Below are 16590 nucleotides of genomic sequence, written 5' to 3' on the forward strand. Positions count from 1 at the left end.
AGTCTATATGTAAAAACAATGTCTGCATGTACCAAAGTATTTTATTCAATATTTTTAGATTTTGCTGTTCTTTGTCTTGTATTTTTCATCAGTATTCTTTGTTGAAACCTGGAAATGCCAGTTTTAAGGTGTGGGTGTGTGTTTGTGTATTTTTTTAAAGGCTTTAGATTTGGCAGCACTTGCCACAGAGCATGCACAGTACAAAGACTGGTGGTGGAAAGTCCAAATTGGGAAATGCTACTATAGGTAAGTCATTTTTGTATTCTTTAGTGATTGATTGTGATCTGAGGAACATGAACTTTAGTTTCTTATAATTGTACAGTATTTCCTAAGCTTCAAGGTCAAATTGTGTAGTCGTAAGAGGTGTTCGTATAGTAAGTAGTTAAGGGATGACAATATAATAAAATTAGAGCTGATCAAAGTTGGAATTTTTGTTTTACAGGAAATTCCAAAAATTGTTCCATTTTGAAACCAAAAAAAATTGAAATTTCCTAGAAGGGAAATAAAAAAAATAATTTTGAAATAATCAAAGCATTTCATTTAGAATATTTTGAAACAAAATTGATTCTCAGAGCACCCAATGGACTCATGTGAAGCTGAGAGCCTAGAAGCCCTGAGACAGATGGCTGAGCCAGCAGCATTGTAGGTTGGACTCCCAGAGTTCCTGCTGCAGAGATGGAAACAGGCCCTACTCTAGCTGAGGCACATCCGGGCTCCTGGTTCTATGGTAGGGAATCTGTGAACCCCTGGGCGCCTGGCTCCGACACAGCCCATATGGTGCAGCTTCCATGGAGCCATCAAACCTGGAAGCCAGGTTGTTCCCAGCAGCCCACCAAGTGAGCTGGCGTGAAGCCTGCATTGCAGGCACGGTGCCTTCCAGAACCCTGCCCAGGTATCACCAGAAATTCAGTGGAGCCAGTCCATTTCTGGAAAACATAGACAAATTGGCATTTTCTGGTGAAGCAGGGTTTGAGCTTTACTCATAATTTAGATAAAATGGTTTATCTTTCAAATAAGGAGGCTAGTACAGTATATATTCAATTAATGAGGAAGACTACAGGTTGGGGGTATTAATGAAAAAATGAGCAGACCTTGTCCCACAATCTGAGATAATGTTGAGGCTCCAATATTTTGAGCACTAGAGCTTCCTCCTTGTGTTTGTCTCAATTATATGCAGGGTTGATAACACCTATTATTAAGGTTGCTCAAAACTTCCTAGTATAAGACCCTGTTTCCAGAGGAGATCCATCCTGCATACGAATGAGGCAGGAATCTTGTGGAAAAAATAGTATGTGATCAAAAGACTTTCAGTGCACATGCACAAGGGGGCTGAATTATGATTACAAAGGCAATTCTGGCATTTCCTAACTTTTGAACCTGGATTTTCTTTTAGCAGATGCATGATTTTTTACACCCCACCCACCCCCACGTTACTTTTGGCACTTTAATGAGGTTTTTTATTTGTTTTTAATGGATAGTGCTTTGTTTGAATAAGTTACATTATTGTCGAATAAAGAACTTTCTGTATGTATCTATTATCTCTTAGGTTAGGATTGTACCGTGAAGCAGAAAAACAATTTAAATCAGCTCTCAAGCAGCAAGACATGGTAGATACAATACTGTATTTAGCAAAAGTAAGTAGATATTTTCAAATCAAATTAAATCTGCCTGCTTTAGAATAACTTGAAATTCTCATCTATACATGAAAATCCAGGGGGCAGCTGACCTGGGACTATCCAACTTGATACATTTTTCAGATTGCGTAGCTTTTCAAATCCATTTTAAAATGTATTAAAATAAACCAATCTTTTCAGAATGCAATTAACTTAAACAGCAGAACTGACACAAATAGAACAAGTTATTTTTCAGACTTCCATTCTATAAAATTTTAAAGTTTTGTGAGAATAAGCCTTTATTTTAGAGGATTATTTATGAGCTTTTTTTGTCTGTACATTTTTCCCCACAACTTGTCTTACTCCAGTTCTTTAATATCAAAATGGTGATGAATGGTGTGGGAAATACAAGTCAGTACTGAAAACAGAAGTCTCACTAAATTGTTGTTGCCGCAGGCTCAAGCATTCATGTACTTCAGAGTATGCCCTCTACTTGGATTTGATAATTTGTGATTAGCAGAACTGTGTACAAAAGCAAGAGCATAGTTTAAGTACTGGACACCATCAAAGACACCATCTTCTTCTGCCTTATGTTCTCTCTGCCAACAAACCCTAATCAGGACTATACAGATAAGGAATGATCAGAGTTGCAGTATTTAACGTGTAGCTGTCTGATTTCTTAGGAGACCAATGAAATAAACCAATAAGAGTGACTAGATGGATCTAAAAACTGGTTTTTCAACTGACATCAAAAGGATTTTATCCGTAGCAGTCAGAAAGACCTCGAAATTGACAAAGTTGTATCATAACAAAGATATGCAAAATACTTGAAGAACCAACATCACCGCTCAAACACCAAAATTGTTGTTTATGGTAGTGCACATGAGGTTCTAAACATTTTTTCCAGACATTCAAGAAGAGACCGGCCTGCTCCAGGAAACTTGCTGTCTAAGGACTTGTCCACACAGTTTGTGGGCAGCAAGCCTGTGTCAAAGCACTCTACAGAACTTTTAGTACATGGTAACAGGGTCCACATGGCCAGTTGGCTTGTGACAGCTTTATATCCTGGCTTGCTGTGAAGTAACTGACTGTATAAACAAGCCCCCAGGGTATCTTTTATCTAGGAGCTTGAATAATAATAGCAATGAAGCCGTGGCTGCATGGGCTTTGCAAGCCTATTCTAGTGACTAGTCCCTGCTGCCACGGCTTCACTACCTTTGTTATTTGAGCTAGCTAGATTAACGCTAACTCTAATATGTCTACATGTGCTGCAGTTATTCATTTGATTGCAGTAAAGATGTACCATAAAGCAGCATTTCCCCAGACTTTGGAAAGCTGACACACCACCCCCACAAGAGGGAAACCTATTTCCCCTCCTGCTTTTTCAGTACAGCTATTAAAGGCCTCCCTAAAATAAGTGATTACTCAGAGTATATGTATAGCTTTTTATTGTATGATGCTTCCTGTGTGCATTGAGTAGTGAATTAGCATCTGAGTTAGCAGCCATTGGAAAGAATGGGGCAGTTCATATCGGAGAGGTATTGTTTCAGGCTCTCTGCAAAATCAGACAGACATCAGTATCAGCTACATCCTAGTCACATTTTAATCACCATAACAAGTAGAGATTTAATTAAAAAAAAAACTTGAAAGCTGAGACTTGTGAAAAACTAAGAGTTTTCTGCATATCCATCTGGCTAATCCTGAGACCTTCCTCCTCCACGCTTTGAGAAACATTGGTTTAAGGCCAAAGGACAGGGGAAGGGGAATAAGAAATAGGGAATTGTTTTGTACAAGTCAAGAACTCCAAGGAGTCATACTATTTCACGACTACAGAGCTGGAAATGGGACTTTCACACCAGAGAACTAGGAGGTTCCCAGCTCTCCAGAAAGGGCAACCTTCAGCACTTGCTGTTAGCACCAGAAGAACACAATATGTCAGACTTAAAAATCATAGTATTCTTATGGTTTGAAAAGCTATTTTTAGAGGTTTTAAAAATTAATTTTATGCCCTTCAAGCTTGTGCAGTTTTACTTATAGTATAAGGAACGCTGAGCTTTACAGGTGATGGATACAAAATAATCAATAACTATTTTAAAGACTTTCTCAGAAGCAGTTCTAAAATGGTGTGTAAGTTATGGCTACATGCAAGTATGGTGTGTGTAAAGAGTTTATTGCACTTATTTGGGATGACTTGCATAAGTCATTCATGTGTTTCCCACATTGAGTAATATGATCATCCCAAACTCTTGCTAATTAAAAAGCTATACCCACTATCATGTATTCTCTCATCTATATATCCTCTGCTGAAGCTCTTTTTAGAGAGAGATTTGATTGTAGAAAAAAGTTGGTGAGAAATAGTAAAATAAATTCAAATGTTAAAGAAAGGAAAATGAGCATGACAGATATAATGGAGACATTTCTTTCAAGTTTAAGGCTTAATGCAGACATTAAATCCATCTGAAGCTGCTCTACAGATTATAAACTGAAATGTACAGTGAATACTCTGAATTCTGCTTTAGATACAACACAAGTGTGACATCCACAGATGGAATGTGCTAGGAATAGATTGTTGATGTCCCATTGCTTAAAATGTCTGCTTAATTGATACTGTCACTTGGTGCGGTCAGGTCTAGCAAGTAGAAGAGGGGAAAAAAAAAAAGCAGCAGCTAGCCTCAATCTTCTTTATTCCTTCTCCCCAGGAAGGAATTATTTTTTCTTAATATAGGAGATGCTAGCAAATATCAGGCAATTTTTTTCCACTGATCCTAATGTTCTAATTACTGTTATCAGTTTGAAACTGCAGTCCCTTACTTGAGAAATACTTGCTGTCAATTGGATCATTAAAATTACCCCATTGTCTCATTTCAAAGAATACTGTTGTGTGTGCGTGCAAAGCACCATATATCTGTTTATAGATAATTAAATATTGGACTACAATAACTTGATCATTTGCATTCAGAATTCCCTGCATGGATCCCAAAAGCAGAAGAGCTGTATTGTGCTTCTAACTGTGGTGATTTCTTTAATATGTAATGTTGATGCTTTACTCCTTTGGGCCACTTATTATATTAAATAACACCAATGGCAGCTATTTTTCCATTGTTCGTATGTTACAATCAAACATTATTTACTATGTTATTCCACTAGCATGAGCACTTTAAATGTGCCTTGCTTTACTCTGAAGTATATATACCTGAAACACTTTTCTACTGAAATATGAGTAATCAGCTTGGGGAATTGAATGACACAAGTGATTCATGTAGAATATGGCTTTTTTTCTTCTCTGTAACGGATTCAGATGTGCTTCATTCCAGTAGTCTCTGAAAGTTATATCATCTGAGTGCTGCCTAAATGGTCTTTGTGACATCAGTTGATGATCTCTTTCCAGTTATACTGTAGTTCTTACAGGACAGGTCTCCACATCACTATTAGCACCATACTGGTATTACCAGCACAGAAACTAAAGATTGACAGGCCATGCAGACTGAACTACCCTTTTGCCTATAAGGGATCATCTTGTCTAAATATGACTGGAGACATTTTGGCAGAGCAATATGAGGAAGCTTGCAAATGTCACTGTCCACTTTGTCATTTGGCCAGAGTAGAAGACTTTCCATGAATTCTAAAATACACTTTAAGAGACCTCTGCTCTTTCTTCATTCAGATTCTTCCTGAGACTCACTTCTTCCATGAGGCTCAAAATGTGACTACTATCATTTTTTAGATTAAAAATATGTTTAAAATATTTAAGGTGACATCATCTTAATCTCCCAGTTTGACTTTGACTTTTTTTGTTAGTTTTGTGAATTATAGGTCCCTGGACCTATGTTATAAGTAATAATTATAAATATAGAGACAGGAAATGTCTCGCTGTGGTTCTTGTACAGTTCCAGGCATGTTTTAGCACTTAAATAATTAAGACTGTCACATTTTTAGCATCACTGCAAAGATTTTCCCATTGATGCTCATATGACTATTTGACATAATGGCTTCTGCATCAAAAGAAGAATATATCTCTTGCTGGTAGCACTTCTTTTGTCAAACAGCTGTCTGAGCATGAAAATCAATATTTGACATATTTATATACACTTTTTATTTGCTCAGGTGTATTTTCGGTTGGATCAGCCTTTGACAGCTTTACATCTTTTCAAGCAAGGATTAGATCGATTTCCTGGAGAAGTGACCCTTCTTTGTGGGATTGCCAGAATCTATGAGGTATGCATGTACTACACTACTGCTAATGCAAACAAGGTTATCTTCTTATGCAAGAAAAAGGGCCAGAGGTTCAATATGCTTGTAAGGTCATCAAAAATTCACCACATTATTTTCCAGCATTACTAATGTAAAACAAGTAGTGTTGCAGAAAGTCTACCAAAATAAAGACAGCTTTGCAGGCTTATTTGTTCAGCTGGTTAACTATACCAAACAGACCACGCTTTTCCTTGTTCAAACACACACAAACAAATCCACATTAAATCAAGTGTTGCATTTCCAGATGTTGTCCATGTAGTACTATGATTGGCTCATACATTTTTCATTGATCTAAAAGAGAAGAAAAGTGCTGGTGTCTCAAAGGGCCTGTTAATAGACTTAAACAGCAGGAGAGTCTACAGGTCAGTACTGCCTTCTTTAGTACTGTAAGTCATTGTGAATTAGTAAAGTTGAAATGTGTCATAGCTTAGGTGGTATTTGTTTTAAATGGAACTACTAATATTTTAGAATAGAACAGTAGTTTCATTGTAGGCTGATAATCAGAGGTAGTTGCTTTTATTTTGCATTAAAGAAAATGCTGTAATTAAAAATAGGAAATATTGAGTTTTATATTGTTGTAGTTTGCCTGGCACACTGAAATGGCAATAAATCTATTTCAAAGTACAAAGAAGTCATCCATTTTTGTCTAATATCCTTTTTCTAGTCTTCCTATCTAAATCTTTAAACACAGCTTGAGAAAGCGGTGTTTAAATAGTGTGGCATATTATTCTGTAGACTATTCTCAACATTATGCAGCCTTTTTATGAATTTTTGTACTGCAGTCTGTATTAGATATTTCTCTGCACCATTGTTATAGAAAGATGTTTGTTTCTGTACTGATGGGCTTTGGTGTGTCACATAACTACAGATTTATAACTTAATTAAAGATTTGTACCCTCGCATACAAACATTCAGCTCTCTTTGCACATGCCTGGAGGGACATATGTACCAAACACTTTCTCCTTAGGCATTAGAAAAAGAGAAGGTCTGCCACTTTCCATCTGCTCCAGGTTTTTAAATGATCATACTATTATTAAAATTTAGTATGTTTCCTTGTTTGAGAAATGTAAGTTTGCATAAGTTAATTTGCCACAGTTTTATTGTGTGATAGAACAGGTTTTAATTTGACTGTTTTCAGTCAAGTTGCTCAGGGTGATAGTATGATACACTGTAGGATGTTAGTAGAATGTTTTATGAGCAATAGGGTAAATGAACAAACTGCTCTCTAAACAAATAAAAACACTTCTTGAATTACCTCTAAATTTTGTACACTCACGCATCTTCTACAGGAGGTGGTTTCTCTGGTGACAGTAACCCCTCAAAGTACATGGGACATAGGTCTAGTTGTTACAAGAAGCAAAAGTCTATACCTCTTCTCCATTCAAATACCATACATCCAGGTGTATTTTTAGATACAATATGATCATTTTAATTGGCACCTCCTACTGGAAACAAACTTGCTAAATTATTCCATGATCCCAGTTTTCAGAGGCTCATGGTAATACTTGGTGCTCATTTAATTCATGAATTGCTTTGAACATAACCATTAAAGAATTGTTCTGAAAGTCTGACTAAACAGTCTGGAATTTATCATTCAATTTTGGGGGAACTATTGTACTGTGCTGTGTACTCCATAGCATAGTATAAATAGCAGCAAACACCTATTTGCACATGGTAGCTATTGTGAATAGGCTTTAGAAAATACCACGTGTACCTTTTTAAGTGTACTTGTCATACCTGTGTTCTGTTAATCCATGGTTTAGAATCAGTAAAATGTTCTCCACTGAATCCGTTCTTCTCACTTAAATGGGCATGTAGTTTATGAAGAGGCTAATAAGTGAATTGTAGTGTATGTTCAGAGAACCATAATAAACAATTCTTGTTTGTTGATGTGTCTACACTGTAGCTGGGAGCATGCTTCCCAGCATGGGTAGACAGAGAGACACTAGCTTTGCTCGACGTAGTGCACTAGAAGTAACAGCGTGGCCAGGGACAGCATGGGCAGTGGCTCAGGCTAGCCACCAGAGTATTAATCCAATGGGTCCAGGCAGGTTTCTATTCAGGTGGCTAGCCTGAGCTGTCATCAGTGCTACCTCCAGCTACGCTGCTATTTTTAGAATACTAGCGCAAGCAAAGCCAACGCATATCAGTCTGCCTTCACTGGGTAGGCATACCCTAGGTTGCCAGCTCCTTACCTATGCCCTGTAAAGCACTGTGGAAGTTTATGGCACTTTATAAGAGTTTAATAAAATGATAAAAAAGCAAGATTACTACAGTTTGCAAAATATTCGTTTGTTTGTTTTTCTATTTTTGATGTGCAGGAAATGAATAACATCTCCTTAGCTGCAGAATACTACAGAAAAGTCTTAAAACAAGATAACACTCATGTGGAAGCCATTGCATGCATTGGTAGTAACCACTTTTATTCAGACCAACCTGAGATAGCTTTGCGGTTTTACAGGTGTGTGCAAGTAAGATTAATATTAAAGAGAAATATTTTTGGAACATTGATACTGCCAAAGAAAATGCGAGTGTGTAGGAATCAAAGGTGTCTAACCAAATGGAGAAATATTGCCTACTATATCACCAACATACCTACTCTAATATCTTCTATACCTATAATATGGTAATTACATTTAAGCACTTAATATGTGGATGATTCTTAAAATAAAAGCGCATCAGAATGGTTGAGTACCTGATTAATGAATGAAGAGGGGGCTCAAAAGGACCTGATTTTCAACTTCATTTTGCAGGAGGCACACACCACCTTGAAGGATTAAGCCACTAAAAAACCCTTTTGTAAAACTCCATGGCCCACATCCTTGGCTACAGGTGTGCTTGCAGCCATGTATTCCCCTGTTCCTAGGTTGACTGTGAGCCAGGGTTTTCCCCAGGTTTATTTTACAGCAATCTGAAGACTGCTGTAAACCGTGCCAGCTGCCACCAGTCTTAAGCAGCTAAGGATCACCAGCCTGTGAAGAAGCCCCTGTACCAACATTAGAGAAAGACAATTTGTGCACTTTGTAGCCTGATCCTTTTTAATCGTTAATAATAATTGTATTGATTGCCAGTTGATACTAATTAGTGAGCTGGGGTAATAGGGTTCTCATCCCAGAATCAGGCTCCACAGAATTAAAACTGATAAGTTGAATGTCTTGTAGGGAACTTCAGGGTATATGGCAAAGACACTCATGCTGAGGGCAAAGCAAAGCCTTGTTTTAATAACAGCCAATTAGTAAGGACAGAAAAGCCTTAAACCACATAAACAGATGGAGTACTGCAGTATTAGGGATATCTTTGGTTTCATTCCCTGCATATGCTCTGATACTTACACCCTTCCTTGGGGACCTAGAGGTGAGAGACAAAGGACTAGCCCTGCCTCCGGCATGCCAAATAAGTCCAATGGTCCAGGATCTTCAGTGCCCAAAGATTGGGGGTAGATAACAATGAAGAGCTGAAGAGTCAATGATGGAAAGCTTGCCCACACTACAAAGTGGCTTGTCCTATAGGGCCTGGGCACTATCACAAATATTCATTCTGATGCCTAGCCTTCCATGTCCAAATCTAACTTCCTCACCCTCATAATATTGGGGTGCACTTATCCTATAGGTTAACCTATCAATGTCATTTAACTCATTATCACATAGTCACCAATTGCTCAAGCAAGTTTGTAGTTAGACATTTGCCAATGATTCTATCCTAAAATATCCAAGCCCAGTACCAGTTCAGTGTTCCTGTAGTTGCCTGGTACTGTTATGTACCAACTCCCTCTATTGAGCAAGCTGTCCCCAGTTTCCCAAAATCTAGGGTAACTGTTGGGCCATTTTATCTATGCTATATCACAGGCCTACCATACTTCTGCTAACTTGCTTAAACTGGTGTCTTACAGGATACAGGCCTGTAGGTTCCTTGTGTTACTTCTGAGTAAAATAAAAAGGCTAAGCTAGCTCTATGGACTACAGCATCTATGTTAGTTCTAAACCACCTGAAGATCTCCCTTCATTATGGCGATCCTCCTGCCATTGGCTATGATGGCTTTAGGTCCAGAATTGGCCTGTGCTCTCATACAAAGCAGCTACATTCATTCTAAGATCTGGTCTTAAGTGTACTTTTCCCTCTAAGTCTTATAAAAGAGTTCTGATTTAATAAAACAGCTACCTTTTAAAACACACACTTTTTTCAATTTTTATTGAAAGTTAATGTGCAGCATTTAATATGCCTACTTTGTAAATCTGATTAAAAGTTAGATAAGATCTGATCTGGCGTTTGCTAAAAGCCCAGGGTTGGGCCAAAACAACTTAAGTATGAAGCGTGATTATAAAAAGTGATAGCAACAAGTTACAACTTTAAGGTTGGGTGATGAGGGATATATCCAACTCTGACTTACACTAAAATCAAATGTAGTGGCACATCTGAAAAGCCGAAGTGTGAGAGTTTTGATTTACACACACAGCATTTTGCATAGCACTGATTCTACACATAGAAATAGTCTGTGTCTATTGTCTCTGGCTTAGCCTTTCAACACATTTTTGCCAAACAGGATGGTCATTACCCGTGATTAACTGTGGTTTTTACTTTTTAAAATTCACATTTGCTTTGAACTCACTTTATTTTATTCCGTTCAGAGCATATTACTGTTATGTAATGTACTTAGTCATGCCTAATCCTGTTGGGATGGAGGGAAGATTTTCCATTTAGAAAGAAATTCCTACTTGCAATACATCTAAAAATGTTAAATTATCTTTCTCTTGAACTAGACGTCTCCTGCAGATGGGTGTTTATAACTGCCAGCTATTTAACAATCTGGGCCTCTGTTGCTTCTATGCCCAGCAGTATGATATGACACTGACCTCCCTTGAACGTGCACTTTCTTTGGCTGAAAATGAGGAGGAGGCAGCAGATGTTTGGTACAACTTGGGGCATGTGGCTGTGGTATGAAAAAATTAAAGTTTTTCTGAATAAATATGAGTCTACTGAATGAAAAAAACAATAATGCTGAAGCAAAAGGAATTGGTAGATAGACCCAAAGGTCTGTTGTGAAAAAAACTTACAGTGTGGAAGTCTGATAGTACAGAATAAAGCACAGTACATATTTAGTTGGGTTGAGGGTTTACTACCAGTTCAGAACTGGAAGAAACCCCAGGAGAGGAGTACCTTTCATTCTTCCAGTTTGGCATGTTGTCACATCTTGCTGAAAGACTCTCCAATGGAACCTTGGTGGAACTTGTTCTGTTGCAAACCTGTTAGACTAATATAGCAGATTCAAAGTAGTTTCTCCTGCAGCTGCCTTCCCTTAGACATGAAGTGCTGGGTTGCTACATGCTATTGGATAACAATGTTTATGCCAATAGGATTAGAGTATTAGAATACGAGACCCTAGAGTAGCATGTGTTGTGGCTGAGAAGGTGCATCTCTGTTACAGCTTGCTTTTTTAAACAGAAATACAAGTGGTAATTGTCCAGTAAAGATATTCAAGTTATCTAATTTGTTAATTATCTATAATTTTAATAGAGTTCATTGTAAAATCCTTTTTTAGGGAGGAGAATATCACATTAATACGTAACCCAGTTTGTATTTCTCTTTAACTACCTGCCTGGAAGTAGACTTCTAAACACCATTTAAACTTTCAACAGTGTTCTACCTTAAGTCAATGGGAATTTTCCATTGACTTTACTGGAATTGGGATAAGGCCCTTAATGCATACGTTTTGACACCCTTGGAAGTTTAAAAGCCATGATGCATGTATTTCTTAGTGTTTGGCAGTTTCAAGGTGACCTTGCATTGTATCAGTTTAAATCATATAATTGAAACATTAGCAAATAACCTCCTGTTCCGGACCAGAGATACTGATATTTGTACTAAAGTAAGACGCCCCCATATGAGGAGAGGGGGGCAAAAGGCAATTGAGAAAAACTGGAATTGTGAGTAGGGTTCCTGTCAGTGTGTTTTTATTTAAAGTAACACATTTTTATTTTACAATAGTACATCCAGATGAAAAAAGCATTCCTTTAAAACAAAACAGAAAACTAAGCAACCTGAAATTTACTGTCAAACTTTTTGTTGAGTGGAAAACTCTGTTGGTATTTTTAGGGAATAGGTGACCTGAACTTGGCTTACCAGTGTTTCAAGCTGTCCCTAGCCAATAATAATGACCATGCAGAAGCTTATAACAACTTGGCTGTGCTGGAGCTACGAAGGGGTCATGTTGAGCAGGTTGGTGCTAAACTCTAAAGCTATGTGAGATGCTTGCTTTGAACCTCCTGTGGTTAGAATCTTGATTTCAAGGAAATTTCAGTTGAGTGAGAAGCCAGCCAGATGGCTTGCTTGTCAGCAAAGTTTAACTCAGATGCATGTTTTGAAGTAGCCTCTGGATTTTCATACCATGCACCACTAGACTATGTCCTCATACACCCTCGAGTGGCTGGTTGAAGACAAGCAACATTTGCAATGCCTTCACAGCATGTGCTGTTGACAGTTATGGCAAACTAGGGTTTTCTGAAGGTAAAATGGTATCCCAAAGGTAAAAGAGGATAAAAATGCTATGGCCTGAATTAGAGCAAACAAATTATCCTGTAGTTATCGCCTCAATACGTTGAACACTCTTTTAGAATATACTGCTTGACAGAGATAGGTGAAAGAGTCCATTATCAGGTGCCAAGGGATTTCTTCTACAAAGAGGTGATGAAGAGATTGCCTCATTAAAATTACATACAGCCAGTAGTATTTATTTATGCATTGTAATCACAAAGGCTACCTTGAGATTTTTCTGAGTTAAGCATTCATATTAGAGTGTGACCATTGGCTTAAATAAATAATAATGTTCCATGCTAAGGCATTGGAAAATTATATAGAAAAATTACAGTAGACAAGAATATGCCACTACCCTGGGCAAAAGAGGAACCCTGAACGTAACTGGATAGCAGCATTTTTTTCCACTTTGTACATAAGTGAGTGTTTATAATAAGGAAAAAAGGCAGTACACTATATTGGAGCAAGTTTTGTACAGGAACAGAATGCCTTCCTGTAAGGCTTTCTTTGCAATGCACCCTAAGTCAGTGAGAGCTTGGGACATCTAGTTGCCCAACCTAGGAGTACCATAGCATATTGCACGTATATCTTAGTGTAGCGAAATATAGATGATGTGCATGTTGGAATAATCTGTACATTACAACAATTTGTAACACTTACCCTCCTTCGTCCTATGACTGCAGAGGCATTAACAGCCCTCTTCATCTTGAATGATCTCGCAATGTGTTAACTCCTTATGTTTAATCTGTTCTACCTTGTATTTATCTGTGACACTGAGTACCTTTCTCAGACCTGAAGAAGAGCTCTGTGTAACTCAAAAGCTTGTCTCTCTCACCAACAGAAGTTGGTCCAATAAAAACATACTACCTCACCCACCTTGTCTCTGTTAGAACACACACATTTTACTACTTCTTCCTGTAAATCACATGAAAGTCAAACCTACATTGGTTGGAAAGTCAGTCAGAATAGGCCCTCAGTAAGAACTGAATCTTTTCATTTGAACAGCAAAGCTGGTTTGGTGGATTTATATATTACATACACACACACACACACACACTACAGAATAATATACAGTACTTAAGTAAATCTGTTCCGAAGCAGCAAGTCATTTATAGAGCTAACATTATACAAGTATCCTAGCAATCACCATGGTAACATTTAACATACCCTCATGCTGATCTTTGCTGTGACCGATGAAGTTCAATTTTACTTTGTTTCCCAATCAGTCAACATACATAAATTTATATCCCAGGTGGAGCCTTAGTCCAATTATACTGAAAGAGGGGGGTACTGTTTATAATTAAGGCTGGATATGCATTTCCAGCCTAATTCCCTGTTTTCAGTTGCTTTTAACTTTAATTTTCAAGTTGGCATTTTTCAGTTTAATACCCATCCACACCAAACATTTTCCAGTAATTTAGTTAATACTTTGTGTAAGAATAACAGTGAAGACTTGCTAATATACATAATTAACTGTTTAATCCCCTGAACTGCACCTAAAGAAAACTAATCCAATGACTGAAAAGAAAAAAGTACAGTATGTGTGCTGACAAAATTTAAGTGAATAGCAAAGATAAATTACTCAAAAATATTCAGGACCTTTATGAAAAGTAAATTATTTTAAGTATAAAAATGAAAAACTCAAATATAGTAAATTTATCTAGGATGGTAGAATAAATTGACAGTATTTGAGAAACAAGTTATTCCATAATTTGACCTCATCGTAATGCATACTCAAAAGCCCAACTTGGGTGCTAAGCTTTAATGTTAATAGCGTTTTTTTCAAAATAGCAGAAAACTATTTTATGGAGATCATTGTTAGAGTACATTTTATTTGAAATGTCCACAAAGTTCCTATTAAAAAATGGAAAGTATTCACAAGTAGAACTTACTTTTGTGTTGCATTCATGGCATTACTTTCATCTCACTGTATATTAATTCAGTTTATATATGATGTATGTGTACACACACACATACATGTGAGTTTGTGTGTGTATGGGGGTGGGGGGATGTGAGAAAACCTGGATTTGTGCAGGAAATAGCCCAACTTGATTATCATGCACATTGTGTAAAGAGTTGTCACTTTGGATGGGCTATCACCAGCAGGAGAGTGAATTTGTGGGGGGGGGTGGAGGGTGAGAAAACCTGGATTTGTGCTGGAAATGGCCCAACCTGATGATCACTTTAGATAAGCTATTACCAGCAGGACAGTGGGGTGGGAGGAGGTATCGTTTCATATTCTCTGTGTATATATAAAGTCTGCTGCAGTTTCCACGGTATGCATCCGATGAAGTGAGCTGTAGCTCATGAAAGCTCATGCTCAAATAAATTGGTTAGTCTCTAAGGTGCCACAAGTACTCCTTTTCTTTTTGCGAATACAGACTAACACGGCTGTTACTCTGAAACACACACACACGTTATTTTTCACTAGTTTAATACTATAGTCATCTGTCACTTAAAAGGATTACTTCGGATGGCTATTGGGCAGCCTGTTCAACATTTAGTGGGACACTTTCAAACCTCACAACCTCAAAAAATCCCAAACAGTTTGTTTTAAAAATCCACACACCCCCAAACTTTTCGTGCAAGTAGGGGTTCGTTTGTTTTAAAATCATCAGCTCTCCAAAAAGGGTGAAAAACTTCAGCTGTTTAGGCTGAGCAAATCAGAATGCTGGATCATTTGAAAGTATGGATGTATGGAGTACGTGCACCTCTCACCATCCTTCAGCAATTCCTGTCGGATCTGTTCTTGTGAGCCTGCAGGGGACAGCGAATGATGAGAATTCTGCTCTCCAAGCACTGCAGAGAGCAGAACTCTTGTCAATTTCATTCCCTGGCCAGCTCACTGGAACAATGCTTCAGGGAAAATGCAGGGGGAATAGCATAATATCAGATACATGTTCATTTGTATTTCATCCAGCTCAGGATTCTGGAATTTTAGGGGAGCTAACAGCAAAGTAAGTGAAAAGAAAACTATAAAACTCCCAATAAAAACAATACACACTAGGACATTGTAAACCTGAAAAATGTCATTTTCAAGAGATCAGATTTTAGGTTTTCAACTATGCTGAATACTCCAGAGCATTAGGCAGTGTTTTAATAGACAGTAGCTCCAACTCCAGTAGAAATTTAGATCAGTTTCTCAGAGTTTCCCCCTTTTTTGAGGAATATGTTCTATTTGGTATTTAGTACTAAATTGCCTATTTAAAGCTCCAACTCTGCCCTGTTAACACAGGCAAGGATCCCATTAATTTCAATGCTATTAAATTGTATTATGCCTTTATAGAGTGGTGAATATTGCTCATGTGTATTTTAAGATGACTTTCTTAGTAAAGACTTATGAGACAATCCAAGATCATGTCCTCACAGAACAGATAACACATTTTCTCTTCATTCTCTCGTCCCACTGCCATTCACATGTTTCAATATAGTCTTGTTTTTAATGTGTGTAGGCAAGAGCATTGCTGCAGACTGCTTCATCTTTAGCACCTCATATGTATGAGCCCCATTTCAATTTTGCAGCACTTTCTGACCAGGTAATGTACTGTTTTCTTCTTCTGTCATCTGAAAGCTCAACAAGTTTTTGTTTGTATGTAACAAGTTTCCAGATAGGTGAAAGAAAAAGTGCAAAGCTTCTACCCTTTAGAGTAAACTTGTATGTCTACACTGTAATGCATAGGGATTGGAATTCAAACACCATCCATCAAATTATTTCTTCTGAGAATGAAAGTTTCTATTTTGAAGACCTTTAGCTATGTATTAATTTTAGTAATTCCTTGAATTTACATAAATTTACTGAACTATAGAATTTTCACTTCATTTGTGGTCTGTATAGTTATTTGATCATTTTGTATATTAAGTAGTAAAATAGCATCTGATTATGATTTCTTAACAATGAAAAGAATGTTAAAATTGTTTATGCCATAATTTTACCTGTTACTGGAATATAATATTTTTCAGCTTTAATGCCTTTGACTTTTTTGCTTTTTATTAACTTCTGTCATAAGACACACTTCAGTTATTGAACTGGTAATTTATCTTTTGTTCACTTAGTTTGAAAGAAAAATGCAGAAGAGCTATCCTGATCTATACTGAAAATAAGGGTGACAATTGTTAGAGTATGTGTAGGAAACAAGTTTTGAATCAAGTACTGTAGACAAGACGAGCTAACGTGAGAAAACTTTTTCTTAAACCCATG

At 37.3% G+C, this 16590-nt stretch overlaps 1 protein-coding gene across 10 annotated transcripts in view; it reads left to right on the forward strand.

Annotated features, from left to right (window-relative positions):
- TTC8 (tetratricopeptide repeat domain 8) overlaps positions 1 to 16590 on the forward strand; it is a 65381-nt gene that overhangs the window by 44880 nt on the left and 3911 nt on the right. For 9 of the 10 annotated variants that reach the window (XM_048854114.2, XM_048854113.2, XM_048854116.2 and 6 more), the window contains 7 exons: positions 161 to 246; positions 1547 to 1634; positions 5718 to 5828; positions 8186 to 8325; positions 10622 to 10796; positions 11955 to 12077; positions 15845 to 15928. In XM_048854114.2, coding sequence (XP_048710071.2) covers positions 161 to 246; positions 1547 to 1634; positions 5718 to 5828; positions 8186 to 8325; positions 10622 to 10796; positions 11955 to 12077; positions 15845 to 15928 — 807 coding nt within the window. The remainder of the gene's footprint in view (positions 1 to 160; positions 247 to 1546; positions 1635 to 5717; positions 5829 to 8185; positions 8326 to 10621; positions 10797 to 11954; positions 12078 to 15844; positions 15929 to 16590) is intronic. The other variant, XM_048854117.2, reaches the window with a different exon arrangement.

Source organism: Caretta caretta, chromosome 6 (genome assembly GCF_965140235.1).
Source record: "Caretta caretta isolate rCarCar2 chromosome 6, rCarCar1.hap1, whole genome shotgun sequence".
Taxonomy (NCBI): Eukaryota; Metazoa; Chordata; order Testudines; family Cheloniidae; genus Caretta; species Caretta caretta.